At 45.7% G+C, this 16977-nt stretch overlaps 1 protein-coding gene across 3 annotated transcripts in view; it reads right to left on the reverse strand.

The window, feature by feature from the left end:
* Positions 1–16977, reverse strand: part of IQSEC1 (IQ motif and Sec7 domain ArfGEF 1) — a 270877-nt gene that overhangs the window by 138475 nt on the left and 115425 nt on the right. For all 3 annotated transcript variants that reach the window (XM_083869821.1, XM_083869822.1, XM_083869827.1), the window contains exon 3: positions 15394–15480. Coding sequence is in view for 1 of the 3 variants with exons in the window: in XM_083869827.1 (XP_083725953.1) it covers positions 15394–15480 (87 nt within the window). In the remaining 2 variants the exon portion in view is untranslated. The remainder of the gene's footprint in view (positions 1–15393; positions 15481–16977) is intronic.

Here is a 16977-nt window from a genome sequence, read left to right on the forward strand (position 1 = left end):
CCAAGGTGAACACACAAACACACCCCAAACATGACATCACATCCTAAGACAGAGACTTAAACAGCATTATTGGGAACTGAGCCTGTTCCTGTTGGTGACGTGTTGCAGGTGGATTAAAGCAGCCTGTGACAGCTCCTCCTGGCATTCAGGGGGGGCTCAGGGACACATTCTGCTCCCCTTTTCCCCTGCTTTTCAGGCCAAAGGTGTGTTTCTCACCTTCCCATCAGCAGCAGCTCCTACATGCCCAGCCCAGAGTGGGAGCTGGGGCAGCTCCCTGAATCCCACAGGGATGGGGGAACGGGGGGTTGGGCAGGAGCCTGTTCCCCCTCCCACACCCACAGGCCCAGCCTGCACTGCCAGGGCTCATTTATCACCTGCCATGACAAAGCCATTTGTTCCTGCAGCTCTCCAGAACCATCAGCATTGCCATTTCAGAACTCACATCACTTCTAGCCCCTTTCAATACATCCACTCCCAATCAATGAATGTTCCCCAGTACGCCAGTGCTGCTCTGCTGTGATCACCCAGCATTTCACAGAGGCAGCACATTACAAGATCCTGTGGCTCAATGAGCATCCCTCTTTTGTTTCCCAGGAAATGTACAGAATTACACACGCTGCTAAGTGGATTCAAAGACCCGCAATCCATATCCTGCTTCCCTGTTATTCAGCAAAGCTGCATTTATTATCTTAATCCCATCATTTCTCAAAAGGAAAATTGACAGAGATATTTCAGATAAGCAGGTTCGATGGCTTAAATTCTAGTGCACTCTATCAGTCTGTCAGAGGTTATGATGTTTCTTTTTAAAGACAGAAAACAACCTCTTTATCACTCCACATGCACAGGCAATGTTTCAGTGATCCTACTCCTCCACAGGCTCAAACCTACAGGCTGAAAGCAGGGTTGGATTATTTTAAAAGCATCATTGCTCTCTGGAAGCAAAGGCTTACAAACCCAAGTTAAATAACAGGCAATTAATTAGCAAGCCAGCACAGAATCCAAATCCAAACCCAAACCCAACTGGAGCTACGTCAGCAGCTTTGTGGCCAAACAACAAAATGTGGGGTCAGTGGTGTGTGTGTGCTGGGAACTACAGAGCAGCTCCTCAGCTGAAAGGAAACAGGATTTTCCAGCTACCTGGCAGTTTACTTTTATCAATTTACAGTAATAATAATTTTCACTGTCCTGAATTTTGGTACTAAAAGGAGCCAGTTGAAACCACAATGAAATGAGCACGAGATTCACACAATTCAAGAACCCCCAAGCACTCCCTGTGCTCATCCTAATTCCAGAATTTACAGTGGAACACTTCAGGGTGCCTTTGCACCCATGACAACTCACATAGCTTCAGTGCAAACCCAGAAATCAGGATGTGCAGCATCCAAAGGTTCTGGCTGCCCTCTGGATGTGTTTGGAGGCCAACAACCACACCTGGAAAATGCTCTGTGTTTATACACACACACACAGAGTGCTGAAATTCTTTGGAAAAGCCCTCAAAACATAAAGAATGTGGAAGGAAAATGTCAAAGCAAGCTTTAAATTATTCTTCTCCATTCCTCAGTTTTACTTAGAGACCATTTCATCATTGAACTTTTCCACCCCAGAGAATCAGATGGAAGAAACACCTGGCAGAAACCTGCACATCGGCCTGGAGGAGGCATCACTTCAGCTTTAACCTCCACAGCCCCACATTTCCCACTCCAGTGTTACAGATAAAACACTTTACATGGACACTAGCAAAAAAACTGCCTCCCAAATGTTCCTGCTCCTGACTGTGGGCTTTCTGCAGGGGGACTGAGTGCTAGGGCCAAGACAGGTCCCTAAATGACACTTGAAAGCCAAGGTCAGCATTCATTTGGCCTCATCTGGAATAAAGTCACAGACTTCCTGCTGCTCCACTACACACCTGAACCTTTGCTCCCCTCATGGCTCTTTGATCATCCTCTAGGCTTTGATGAAACACATCAAGTGAGTCGATAATGCCTATTTGCTGCTAAAAGCAGTGGCTGCTTCCTCACCTTAACCATGGATATTTCCTTCTCTCCAGGCACTGAAGTCCTCCAGGCAAATGGGGATAAAACACCCAAGGAATGGGGATAAACACCCAGGGAATGGGGATAAAATACCCAGGGACTGGGGATAAACACCCAGAAAAGGGGGATAAATACCCCGGGGAATGGAGATTGACCCAAGGACAACTCCTGGCCACAGCTCCCTTGGAATCCAGCATAAAATTAAACACAAAACTTTCAGGTTTGGAGCTCTGGAGCCCCGAGCTTGCTCAAATCAAAAATAACAATTTGAAAAGGGTGACTTGATACTAAAGTCATAAAGAATATCCTGGTGGGCTCCTGAAGAGCTCCAGGCACGTGGAGAGCACCTCAACCCCGGGCTGGATGCTGGAGGCACCTCCAGCACTCTGGGTAGCTGAGTGTGGTGGGCACATGTTGTGCTTTATCTTCTTTTTTATCTTTGTTTATTGATAAACAAGAAATAAACACCTTCTCAGATGTTATTAATTCTTAACTCTATTGCAGTCTCACAAACTATGAGTTTTACAGCACTTCTAGCTAACAAACTAAAAATGGCCCCCATCTCTCCCTCTACAAGGCCTTTTAAGGATAAACTGTCCAATTAAGAAATTACACCTAAATTATTTTTACTTTTAACCCAAAAACCAACCACTCATGGCCCCCAGTGTGGATTTTTCTATCCAATTACAAAATCCCATCCAAAGCCATGAAGAAGAAGGTGAAAAAGAAGGACTGGCTTCCACCCTAAAACCTCCATCTTGCTTTATATATATATATACACATAGATAGATAGATAGATAGATAGATAGATAGATAGATATTACTGTATTCTAAAGCCTTAAACTCTAAGTTTTGCACCCTGTGACATCACACACTTCTATCCAAACTCCACCCCCACAATCCCAGGGCTGTCACTCAATTCTGGGAGCCTTTTCCACGGCCTCAGGTCAAATGCAGTGTTTTCTTGGGGGTCAGTGCCTGTCAGCACAGAAAGTCTGAAATCCGCAGTGCCCAGGGCTCCAACAGGCACAGCTGAGAGTCACCCTAACAAAGATTTGGTTTTAATCAGATCACCATGACCCTAGCAAATAAAAACCAATCAAAACCAAACAAAACCAAAACTGAACTGGTTTGTCAGGGCCATCTGCCACAGCCAGGGCTGGCAGAGACAGCTCCTGATTAATCACAGCCCTCCTTGGGTGACAGAGGAAAATGATTTGAGTAACATTCCCTGATCGAGATTAATTATCTCCCCACCCCAGCCCCTGGCAAAAGCGTGTCGTAAAGCAGCAATTACAACTAATTGAATCCTCCGTAAAAATGGATTTCATTGAAGGGAGCAAGATGGATTTCGACGCTATCTCATTTTCAGGTGTGCAATGCTCCAGTGACTAGCTTGGAAAAAAAATAAATTCAGAGGTGAACGAGATGTGACACACTTTCTTTAGGATAAAATGCTTACATTAACGGGTCATAAATTGGGTTGATTTTATGCATTTGTTCTAGGAATGCAGCTGCCAAAGATCATTAAAGGCCAAAGAGCACACAAATAACATTTTAAAAAGCTAATACTTGGATGGGTATGGAACAGGAAGGACTTGCTCAAAGCACTAGAAATTAGAAAGGGACATATTTTCATTATATTGTTTTGCACATTTTCACTTGAATAAGGGAAGTACACATAAATCAAAGAAAGAGCTTTTGGTTATTTGAAATTCCAGCTTCCTAGCTTGTTTAGCAAATCAAGACAATTATTTCCAAATCTTCTCAAATCTTGGGTCTGAAGGGAAAACAGCAACACCTGCTTTTTACAGGAGCAACTGAGCTGGAGCATTCATGGCACATAAAGGTGTTGAAGGGGGGGGGTGGAAGCCTCCCATATCAGCCCCTTTATTTCATAGAAAACACCAAATGTTTGCTCTGCACTTGTTATGGAACCAGAACGTGCTGGATGAGGCAGACTGGAAAGGGAAGGTGTCCCTGCCCATGCCAGAGGATGATTTTTAGGGTCCCTTCCAGCCCAACGCACGCTGTGATTCCATTCCATTCCACATCAGCTGCTCAGCTGCTCTCTTCTTCTGACCCTGTGGTGTTCTGCTGCCAACACCAAAGCTGAGATGCTCTGAGGAGCCTCTCCCATCCCCAAGAACGTCCCCAAGGTCCCTCTGGAGGGTCAGTGCCTGGACGTCTCTGGGTCACAGGGAGGGAGCGCATGGCCGCAGGGCTGAGGCACAAAGGGTCAGCTCCAGACACGGCCAGAAAAACTCTCCCTGAAATCATTAATGGCATTTCTCCTCCTGGATGGACTTGGTGCAGCTCTGCCTCTCCTCATCCATCCATTTGTAGTAGCTCAGCATGAGGAGTGATCCCTGATTCCAGTGAAGAAAGCTCTGGAGCTCCCTGCCCTAACCCTGGGCTCATCCTGAACTCCAGAGCCCCTTCCCCCTGCCAGAGGGGCGAGCAAGGGAAGAGGGGGGGATAAACACCCAGGGAATGGGGATAAACACCCAGGGATTGGGACAAAACACCCAGGAAAGGGGGCTAAATACCCAGGGAACGGGGATAAAACACCCAAAGAAGGGGATAAAACACCCTGGGAATGGGGATAAACACCTTGGGAAGGGAGAAAAATCCCCAAGGAATGGGGATAAATCCCCAGGGAATGGGGATAATAAACACCCAGGAAAGGGAGATAAATGCCCAGGGAAGGGGATAAACCCCTAGTGCTGTTCAGCCCAGCCCCTCCAGGACAGGGCCCTCCCAGCCCCGAGCAGCTGCTGCAGTTTGGGGAGTTAAAAGAAAATGGGAAACCCAAGTGAACCATGGAATCACTGAGGCTGGAGAAGACCTCTTAAGAAGATAAGTCCAACTTTCAGCTGAACACCCCCATGCCACTAACCCATGTTAGAAAAAATGAGAGGGAAGGTTCAGAAGGCCAAATACCCTGTAAATGCAGATGTGACACCATTAACCATGAGCAGACATAGAATAATAAACTTGGATTTTCTGCTGATTTATCAGCAGATATGTTTATCTAGCAGCAATAAAATCTGTAGAATCATATTGCTTCATACCTTTTAATTACCAGTCTCTTTATTTGAAACCCTACTAGCCTAGAGGAGGTATTGCTGTGTGTCTGTCTTGTTCTCACATCCATTCCTAGACAACCACCAGTGCCAGTGGGATGTCAAACAGCCTCTGTGGCTTTTCCTGGGCTGTTAAACCCAGTTTAACACTGTGTTTATTACACTGTGTTTAAACACTGTTCCCTGGAACATGTCCTGCATTACACCCCAGAAAGGTGGGGCACAAACAAACAGCAAAATTAGGGTAACAATTATAGAATTTATAGACAATATTTATGATAATAGTTAGAAAACATATAAATGACATTGACTGTAGGGCATCCTGGCATATATATCCATATATGTATCCATATATATTTTTTTCCATATATCCATATCCATATATATCCATTTATATCTATCTATATGCCGTGTCCAGTGTTCACACCGAGCTGCCTTCCTGCCTCCTTTTGCAGCTCCTGACTGAGGCGGGCAGGAGTGATTTACCGGGAAAGCTTTGGGAAGGCTGCATTGGAGCTCCCTCTAGCCCCCACGCCAGGAAATAGTCAATTACTGCTAAAAAAATCCACCTCAAAAAAACCTCTACCACCACCCGCACGGCACAAAGACAGAGAGTTTTTACAGATGTTTGGATTTGTATTTTTGGGGTTGGGTTTTCTGAGAACTCCCCTCCCCATTTCAGTATTCCACGTGGAAAAGGAATTAGTGCTGCACGTCAAAAAAGGTCCATTCGGCAAATAAATATTCCAGAATACAATAAATAAATATCCCAGGATACAGTAAATAAATATCCCAAACACAATAAATAAATATCCAGAATACAAATGTCCCCCTTGCATAGCTGTGGCTCAGGATGTTCCTGAGGGGGCTCAGCTTTTCCAAACTGGGAATTCCAAGCAGCCAAGTCCCCAGCTCTGGCCAGGGGCTGTCCCAGAGCTGCTCCAGGGTGGCATTGCCATCCCCGGGCAAGGAAGGAGCTGCCTCGGCCAGAAATTCCTTTATAATTCCAGCTCCTCCCGGATCCTGAGCTGCCTGGAATGGTGGCAATCTCTATTCCATGGCACAACTGTTGCCCTGGCTAAGGGAAGATCTTAAAACCATCTTAAAACCTTTAAAACCTCGATTGCAGCTGTGTTTGAGATCTACCCACCCTGCTGCATTTTTCAGGGGATTATTTCTTCTCCTACATTACACAGTATTTTCCTACAGCTACTTAAAATCTACTTGGGGAGATGAATCTCTTAATTTTATCTCAGTTGAACTGGCTTGGTTTTGTTGTTTTTTTTTTTTTTTTTTTTTTTCTCCATCTAGTGGTGCCCAAGAATCCATCCTGTTCCAGCCCAGAGTGTCCACACACTGCTCTGAGCTCTTTTAGTGACTTCCCACAGTTGTTAAGGGAGAGAAAATAATGCAAGTGCAGGAAACAACAGCAAGGCATTGGTCACTCTGCAAAGCTGGAGTCTCACCCACCTTTTTCAGGCAGAACCACCCAAGAGTTCTCCGCAAAGAACTCCAGACTGCAGGAGAAAACCAAACCAGCCTGATCCTGAACAGTGCAAGTGCCTAAAGGTGCCCAAGGAGAAATTCCCCATCTGAACTCCCCCAAAGCAGCAGCTTTTTTTCAGCCCTCTGAGTTCATGGAAGCAGAAAATTTAAAAAAAAAGTAAGTAAAATGCCATTTCTACTTTTCCCTCTATCACAAAATGCACAATAATACAGTCTTCACTCTTCACAAAAACAGTGCAAATTCGCCCAGGAATGGGAATTTTTCTGCTGGCACCTTTCTCTGTTTTATAATAACATGCAGCATTTTAGGTCATCTACTTCTAACTCTGGTTAACCAAGAGAGCCCCTGCCAGCCTCTGCTGCTAAACCCAGGGATGCACAGCATGTTTTATTCAGCCAGCCATGATTTATTCAGAGAGGGAAAATGTTTACTCCTGCATTTCTGCCTTCCACTGCACCAGGGAAGGTCAACTCAGAGAAAATGCCACAATTAGGGACACCACAGCTACAAACTCAAACTGTTCCCAGCCCCAGCAATCCCTAATGACCCTATTTCACCTCCACTGGAAAATTACTGGATAGAAACACCCCATGCCAGTGTCCTGGGACAGCCAATGATGCTGGTCAGGCTTTGCCTTCATTTTCCCCTGAGACTCATCATTAACTGCAGCCACTTCCAGGATAATCACCTGCTGGCTCTCAGGTTGGGGGGTTTAATTTGCAGGGTTAATTCAGTCTTGCTGCTTTGTTTTCCTTTGCACAAACAGATAAAATGTACTCACTGAAAGACTGGACAAACCTTCCCCTCTGCAAGGGAATAATTACAGTGCTCCCGAGCTCAGTTCACTGAGGAGAGAGTGGTAATCACTGTTTGTGTCTGGGAGGGAGATAAGCAAGTCAAAATAACAGAAATTCCTATTGTTTCTATCTTTGGGAAGCAACTCTGAGAAACTCTTAATTATAGAGTAAAAGACCCAAATGGGGAGCAGTGTTCAAACATTTCAGTGTTTTGCCCTGCCCAGTAAACATCAGAGCAATTCCAGGGTTATAATAAACTGCAGTCATCCACGACACTATTTTTTGCATACATTATTTTGAAATTTTACAGAGGGAATGAGTGTTCTGTCTCTATATTGTAATGAGAAATCATTAAGAAATGTGTGGAACTGAGAACATTCAATACCAAAGAGCAGCAGCAGCCACAGAGTGTGAGCAGTGAGCAGAAACGATGCAGAAAAACTTGCAGAATCATGAAGGCAGATTATTCTTGTGCCAGCAAATCCCTCCCAGGCCTGGGAGACTGCAGAGTCACAGCCAAGGCAAGCACAAGGAAACATTTCACAGCAAGGATACAGACAGTGGATCAAACCTCACAGAAAAGCAAATAACCTGTATTCTGCTTTTCTAGAGACTCCTTTGGGGGGATAAAAGCACATTGAAAAGATGAGAGAGAACCTCAAGCTGCCTTCACAGTTCTTCCCTCCTTGATCCTGGTGATTCTCCTTTTATCCCATCCTCAAAGCCACCCATAAGTACAAATAAATACCTGATTTCCAACCTGCATCAAGCCACCTCTGCCTTTATTCGAGCCCCAGACAGTGGGGAGAGATATTTTACCTCATGATAGCAACTACTAAAGATTTAAGATTTTTTCCCCTCTCCAGTCCTTTTTTCCCCACTATTTTCAGGGCAGTAAATGCCACTGCAGAGAAATTCTGTTCCCTGGTCTATGTGCTTGCACTGGTTAAGTTTGGAAGACCCAAGCAGCAGAAATCCTTTGGTTGTTTTTATTTTAGAGCCACAGGATGTGTCTGGAAAGGTGAAAACCAGCCAAGACCATTGTGAGCAGTGGGAACTTGGACACCCGTGGACACAATCTCATTTATCCAGCTGCAGTCAAGGGGGTTTTCAGCTGCAAGTTCACTCCTTCAGGGACAGCCTGGTGCAAAGCTTTGAGGGAAATATTTTCACTGAGGAGGCAACAGAAGCACACGAGCAGTGATCTGGTCCTGTGGTCAGTCCAAGAGGCCAAGAAAGGAGGAGACAGAGCTCCAGGCAGTTTGGGATGGAAGGAGATGAGGAGAGAGGCTCTGCTGCCACACCAGGGCTGTGCTGGCTCCTCAGAACCAGCCCCAAGGAAAGGGAGGAGGCTTCATCTCTGTGCAGTAACATCCACAAAACGTCGCATTTTGGTGTCTGTCCAACCTTGAACCAAACCTACAGCAGCCTCACAGAGGCTCTGACAACAGCTGCCCTCCCACCCCACAGCTGGGATAGAAACTTCCCCTCAGGCCGTGCCCTCCACACCACACACCGCAACAACAAAACTCACACTACGCCTCAGGACTTATGGTACCGTTTATTTTAGTTCAAAATAAACTGTGCACTTGAGGAATCTGCGGGGTTTTCTTTTTTGGTTTGTTTTTTTTTTTACAGCTGGCTGGTGTTGTCAGCACTGTGCGGGAGGAGAGAGCCGTGGGGAGGCCCGGAGAGGAGGCCCGGCCCGGGCGGCAGCCGCGCAGTGCCGGGCCCGCACAGCACAAAGGGAGGACAGGACAGGACAGGAGAACAGAGGTGGGTGTCGGAGTGCAGGGCATCCCTTTGGTCGCCCTGGAGGGGCACAGAGGTGGCTGGGCAGGCGGTGCAGCTCTGAGTGCCCCCAGCGACCCCCAGCTTCGCTGTCATCTCGAGGACGGGCTGCTAGAGCCCGAGGGCGGGCAGCAGAACTGGTGCAGGACATTATCTTCCCTGCCGAGGAACGGGGAGCGGGCAAGAAAGAAAAGAGACAGAGGAAGAGAATCACAGGGAACAGCATTAGGAAAATTCAGCTTGAAATCTGCTTTTGTTCTCAAATCCACAAATGCTGTGGGTTGTTTGTGAGCACCACCCAGTTTAACCCGTTTCCACCTCAGAGACAGGACTCTCCACAAAGGGAAGAACAGCCCAACGCTGATGACTTAAACTCTGAGAAAAACACCGCTTTGAAAAGGGCCACTTCTGGTTTTCCCATTAGAAAAATTACATTAGGCAGTCAAACACATACCCAGCCTAATGTGGCCATGGCCCCTTCGTTTTTAACACACTTAGAACTCCCCACAGGGATTTTCAGTGCCCACGTTCTGCTGGAAATGCAGGAGAGCTGCATCCCCCTTCTGAGGAGGGCTCACACAGAAATCCTGGTGATGGCCAGGTCTGCTCTCCACTCCCACCCTCCCAAGGTGCAAGAAGAGCTCTGTCTCCAGGAGGAGTTGCCAGCATCATGAATGGAGCCACGAGGCAGGAGCAGTTTGGAATACCCACATCTGTAATGCTACAAGTGCTTTATGGCAGGGAAGGAGATGCTGGCTCCAGCCACTCCTGAACCAGTGACACAACCACGAGGGGCTACTTCCTTCAAAGGAAAGAACAGGCTAAAGGAGGAGGATGGAAAGGAACACAATGAAGGAAGAAAAAACAAGAAAATCCCAAACCAAATTTCAGGCCATTCTGCCAGCTCTCCCGACTGTACTCAGGAACACAATCCACCATTTGCACTCCCTGCATCACGTAGGCATCAAGTGGAAAATTACAAGTATTACTCTAATTATGCCAGCTTTCCTTTGCCATAGGGTGTGAGCACAGATGCCTTATGTAATCAGCTGAACCTCACACTGACTTAGGGCAGGATTTGGTCACAGTTTGGATCTGGTTTGCTCTGTCCATCTGCATCCTGCCTCTCTGGGTGACGTGCTGCTGGTCTGGGCCATGCTGCTCTCACTCCTTTGCTCAGTTTGAAAATTCAAATACCATCAAGCTTTTATATCTCTGCACGTTCTAGAGAGTGCTTAAACATGCTGAGGTAATACAGCTAGGCAACTGCAGTTAGAAATTAGATCCCTATTCAACATTTCTTTGGTAGAAAATGTCAGTGAATAGTCATATCATTGCTAAAAAGAATTCTGAAGTGCAGCTCCTTCAGATATGTCTTCACCTGGGACTGAGCACTGACTGGAAGCTACCACAGGACCAGGGATTCTGCTGCATGGTGGGGGATGTCTCTAGAGGTGTTTGTGGAGAGGACACAAGAAGCATTTGCTTTGTGTCCTCAGGGAAGAGTACAGTGCCCAGCAGTGGGGAAAAAATAAACTGAGAGTTGCAAAGTTCATTTATCTCTAAAGAGATATTTTTCATTTTAGGGGTATAAGCTATTTCCCAGTTTTCCCTGGCTGTGCTGGTGTGCAAGAATTCCCACTGTGCTCTTGGGAAGAGTTAAGGAAAAGCAAACCACTCTAATACATGATAGAAGCATCTGAAAGCTCAGCATTGTTGCAGGGGGAGCCTCTGCATTAACCAGTTATGGTGGCAAAACAGCTCCAAAGCCTCCCAGGGGCTCAGACAGAAAGAAATAAGCACATTCAATCCTTCTATCATCGTCCACACAGTGGTTTGTTGCACGTAAGCCAACATTACCTGGTGAAACAAAGATTCCACATTAAAATTTCACACAAGCACAGTATTTTCAGAATGACGGTTTTACCTCCCAGAGGTGCTGATTAAACATTAAGCAGGCAGAGACTGCAAGAAAATGATGGGATTTCTTTGGTACTATAACATCCTTTGCATTATCATTTTGTTTTCACAGGTCTCACTGGGGAAAAAAAAAAAAAGAAAAGAAAAATCTCTAGCTTCACGATTTAAAAAATGCTCTTTGGACATGATAAGGGCATCTAATTTGAGATTAGAAGGATGGAAGGTAGAGTGGATGGAGACAGGAATGAGTGACAGCCAACATTTCATGCAAATCAGGACGAGGAAATCACAGATATGAATAAACACATCAGATGGAAGGATGCTCAGACATTAGTGGTAAGCAAATCTGTCCACAGTTGCAGTTTGCACACATCAGCCTGTTCCAAACCCACACAGGGAGTGCAGAGAGGGACAGGGCTGGACGTCCCCAGCACGGGCACTTCTGGACATGGAATTTTGCTGCGTGTGAGGCACCTGCACAGGTGGGCTGAGGGTCTGACTGAAGCTGGCCTAAAGATGTGTCACAGAATCCCAGACTGGTTTGGGTTGGAAGGACCTTAAATCCCATCCAGCCCCACCCCTCCCATGGAAGGGACACCTCCCACTGTCCCAGGCTGCTCCAAGCCCGTGTCCAACCTGGCCTGGGACACTCCAGGGATCCAGGGGCAGCCACAGCTGCTCTGGGCACCCTGTGCCAGGGCCTGCCCACCCTCACAGAAAACAGTTTCTTACTAAACCTACTCCCTGTCACCTTAGAGCTGTAGGAAGTGTGCTTAGAGAATGCTGGGAACAAACTCTCAGACAAGACACAAAACTGATCAAATTCCCTTTGTCTGGATGCCAGTTTATCCCTGGGCTTTGCTCAGCTCAGATTCCACCTGCAAGGCCTCTGAGGTGATGATGCAGCTGCACCAACCAAGCCAGAGGCTCAGCAGCTGAACTACAGGACTACCTGGATTTCTACTTCTCCAGGGTGTCCCACGTTTCCTTTACTTTGCCCCAGATATAAAATCTGTGTTCCAGTGATCTCTAACAAATCCAGAGCAGCTCCTGGAACCTGCAGCTTCCAACTGAGGTCGTTGTTTCCCAGGCTCTACTGGGGAGGCAGGAAGGAGAAGGGAGTCAGAGAAGCCAAGCTACAGACACTGCTGGTCTATTTTTTAATTCCCAAACAGAAATAACTCAAAAAGAGCAAGCAGAGGAGGCATATGGGCTAACTGGAACCCAGACAAGTATCTAGCTGCAAGGACACGACAGGCTCAGGCTTCCCAAGATTTCCCTTGTAATAGGAGAATGCAAGATAACTTGTATAATTTCTGTCCATTTTAAGCTTTGTAAAATGAGTGAGGGATTACTGCAATAGCTGCAGTTATTAAAAATGCATTATTTTCCTATTAACAATTCAAAACAGATGCCAAAGATCGTCTCGACTAGAAATAAAACTGCTGGAGTGAATAAAACATCCAGCAATTAGCTAACAGCAAATCAGAGATGCTCCAGATTTCACTGTAGTGCATTCATTAATTGCTTCTTTCAGAGCAAATTGAATTTTTAATTCTGGGCTACAAAATTAATCCCTCTGTGTATTTTCTAAATAAAGCCTCAAAACTGAAGCCAGACCAAAGCATCCACGTCTATTAGTTTTGTTTCTAATGATTTCTATTTATAAATTGATAAATGGGAAGACTAAAAGCTAAATTTAATACCATTAAGTGTATGCAGAAATAAATGCAAAGCCCAATCCTGTTAGAGCTTTGGTAGCTCATTTTCATTCACAGCCAGGGGATCTCCATGTGCAGGTCCTGTACAAAAACAGGTGCATCATTTGCACTTGACTCAGAGATTACAGTTGTGGGGACAGCAGTTGGGATAAAACAACTTCAGAAATTGAAATTATGGGTAAACCAAACCAATTCCTGCCATGAACATAACTGTAACAGCCTGGCTTCAGCACAGCAGCACATCCGTTTGCACAGACAGCATTAACATTGCTGTGTAATTTGAAATTAAATCCTAGAGAATAAAATTCTCCAATTTGCAGCTCTTTTTGTCCCTCCCAAGAACAGAAGGCTGTGGGATGAAGGATGATTTTTGTCAGAAGGGGCTTGTGCAGGTGTGGACAGTGCAGCCCTTGTTCAGAGCAGGGTACAGCCAGTGGTGCCCACTGAGCTGAGCAGGGCAGAGGACAGAGCCCTCACTGCCTCTGCTGGCCTCTGGTCCAACACCTGACCAAGCTCATGCTGAAATTCCCTCTCTCCCTACCTTGTATCTAATTGCAATTTTCCTTACTGGAGTTTGTTCTGGTTTTGAATCAGCTTTTCCATATTCTCCTAAGCACAGAACCTCAGATTGGGCTGGTCTGGGTTGGAAGGACCGTAAAGCCACAGGCAGGGACACCTTTCACTGTCCCTCCAACCCTGTCCGGCCTGGCCTGGGACACTTCCAGGGATCCAGGGGCAGCCACAGCTTCTCTGGGCACCCTGTGCCAGGATCTGACAACTCTTTGAGGGAAGAATTTTTCCCTGATGTCCAAACTGAGCCTGCCCTGGCCCAGCCTGACATTCCCCCTGTCCCTGTTCTCTGGGAGCAGAGCTCCATTTCCCCTGGATGTCAGGGAGTTGTGCAGAGCCAGAAGAACAATAATAACAATATTTAAACTATTTCCCCTGAGCCTAAACTCCCTTGAGAGGAAACAAGGCCAGGGATGAGCTCCTTCCCACCCCCAGTCCTGAACCATCAGCTGAAGGTCACGCAGCAGAGCCTTGGGCACTCTGAAAACTGCACAGCCTTGACACACCCAGAGCAGGGAATTCCTGTCTGCACTGCACAAAAAAAGCTGGAGAAGTTCAGGATTTTTCACGCACAAAGTTATACTGCTCTAAGCTTTAATTCCAGAAGAAATATTAGTGATTAAAAATAACACCTTAGGTGGAGTAAGACACTGAGACATTGGAGGAACAGCTGGTTCTCCCATCAACATCCCTACAGGAAGATCCTTAAAATTAAAGCACTGTCAGCTAGGGACAGAGAAAAACCTAAAAGCCTCACTAAAAAGCAAGCAGGGAATCTGAATTTTCAGGCTCTGCTCCTCACCAAAGGAATATACTGAGCTGTCTTACAACTCAACTATGGACTCACCACCACCAAATAAACAAAGGGCTCTGATGGCAGAAAAAAAACCAAACACACAAACAGATGCTGCAACATAAACCAACAGGGTGGATCCAAGCATGCATGGTTCGAGGTAACTACGGGATGGAATAATCAAACCAGAAATATGTTTATGCATTTACAGATTTAGGATTCATTGTTTGCTTTGGTCTTTCCTCATTACCCGTGCAAAGTGATTTTGATTTTTCAGCACCAGGCTTTCCAATGGTTTTGATATTAATATTATTCATGAGCTGGCAATTATCACTTAAGTTGATTGCTAATAGCAGAAGTAAAAACTCAAGACAATATTTTCCATGGCATGCACAGTTTTTTGAACAGTTTTCACATTTCCAATGACTTTCATTAGCTGCCCTTTGATGCTTCTCTAAGATGCTACAATAAACCCTGGCACTGACACTGAGTTATACTATGGGATGTAATTGCTGCTCTCCACACTGGATCAAAGAGAACACATAGATAGTAAAGGATCTATGTTAAAAGAAGCATTAGGAGCTGGAAAACATGTATTTTTTATGTATTCAGGGCAGATTCTGCTTGGCATCGAGGGTCTGGCTGTGTTTAAAACCTCCCTATTTCATTCAAATCTAAGGCAGTGCTGAGCCCTGGGCAGGTCCATGCCTTTAACCCTCAGGGGGTTAAACACATGGATGAATTGAATTCCTCAGCTACTGGCTACTAGGCAGTGAAAAAAGGGGTGGGTTTTTTTCACTAGGGGTGAAAAAAAGAGTGTTGCTCAGAACAACATCAATATCCTCCACAAATTATATAAATATTTCAGCATATTTGTCATGTGAGAGCTAAGCCTGCACCTCCCTTCTTTTGCAAGCCCAGGGGGATGTGCCTCTTAAGGCACATGGCACTCATTTTACTGAGTAATTCCAGAGTGCCTGAGAGAAGGACTCACTGCAGGGATGGTTCTGCTCACAGCTACCCTACAAGACGTCAAAAATATTGGATATTTTTTCCAATATTCTTTTTTTTTTTTCCTTTTCAAATTTCAGCAACTATTGCTTTGCCTGGTGTCAAATGGCAACGTCAGATGTGTCTCCAAAAGGCAGCAGTGGGTGGAGCATGTCTACTCTTACCTGTACTCTGAGTGTGTGGCAGGGACAGCTAGCTGGGAATGGTACAATGGAGCTGGACAGCAAAACTGGTGCAGAGTATTTAAAGACCTACGACACAAGGAAAAACACAGAGTCAAACCACCAGGTGCTGAGGAAGGGGCTTTGGAGGGGAAAGGCAGATGCTGACAGGAATATTGGAAACTCACGAGAACGGTGACTGAAATTTGAGGCCCAGCTGTCAATTCTGGCTCCCGGGGGACAGAGGGGGGACAGTCCCAGGTTTTAAATGCACACATCAAAATGACGGTGAGGAGCTGTTGCAATGAAGAATCAATCAAAGGTTTGCTGCAGGATTAAGATCAAATGCCAATTCAAGGCTTGGGGCTTGCCTCGCCATGCGGGAGGAAGGCAAAAGCTGAAACATTGAGGGTTAAAATCCCCATGGAAATGAAGCTTTAGGCTTGCATCTTACTCTGCACCAGTCAGGCTGTTCTCTCTTCATGGAATTAAAGCACAGGGCTCTGAATGAGGAGGGAGAATGCAATGGACATGGACACAAAGCGTTCTTCAAGCCCAGCAATTACAAACATATTGCAAAAGAAACCATTTGAAAACGTGAAAGAACCCAAGTTTCACTGGTGTTTTAAGCAATATTCAGACCTGTGCAGTTTAATCTCTATCATTTGTTCAAAGCATAGACAGAAAACAAAAAGAACCTTTACAGCACAAGGATATTCTGCATCCCAGATCATCAGATTGGTATTGTTTCACTAAAACAAACAGGAGTCACAAAACCAGGCAAGGGACCACATCTGAAGGAAAGCTTGGAAAACCTTTAAGCAGCACACAGCACACGTCCCTGTGTCCCTACTAGTGCCAGGAAACATTAAACAAGGCTCAGCACAGCAAGTCCTCCCTGATAAATCAACCTAATCAAATTTCTCAGGACACAGCATTCTTCTAGGAAATCATAATAAAAAAAATCAATATCTCCCAGCTCTTTGAGTGAGCACCTGTGGAAGAGGGAGCCTTTAGATTGAAAATCCTCATTTCACTTGGGAGCATCCCACCTGACAGTTAACAGAAGGTGTGTGTGTGTGTTTGTGTACACAAATGTTTTAACCCCTCATCTTTCTCTTGGTGCTCTGACAGAAGCCTCAGAAGACTGATTTTGATTCTGCTACATCCCTGAGGCTTAAAGTGAATCCTGTGAGGTCACTTACTTCTGAGATCAAACAGAGTGGTTAAGCAAAAAGAAGTCAGGCTCTGTTCAGGAAGGAGTAAGTTACTAATTCTTAGGAAAAAAGGAAAAAAGACAAGGTCAGCTTGTTCTGATCCCTGCTGCCAACACTGTGTCAGGATCAGCTGGATTTTCTGTTCAGAGATAGTAACTCCTGTAAAGCACTTGAGCTTTTGGGAATACAGCACAATCCAGACACAGGACACCCCCCCAGCACGGGATGTGCCCTGCCAACACCTCACAGGGCACAGCTACTCATGGGGGCACCTCCAAACCCCTTGGAAAACATGAAAAATTCCAAGGAAAAATGGAGAACAGCACTGAAAGCATTGATGGGCTGCATCAAAGCAGCCAGGACAGGCCAA

The sequence above is a fragment of the Zosterops lateralis genome (genome assembly GCF_965231275.1).
Source record: "Zosterops lateralis genome assembly, chromosome: 11".
NCBI lineage: Eukaryota > Metazoa > Chordata > Aves > Passeriformes > Zosteropidae > Zosterops > Zosterops lateralis.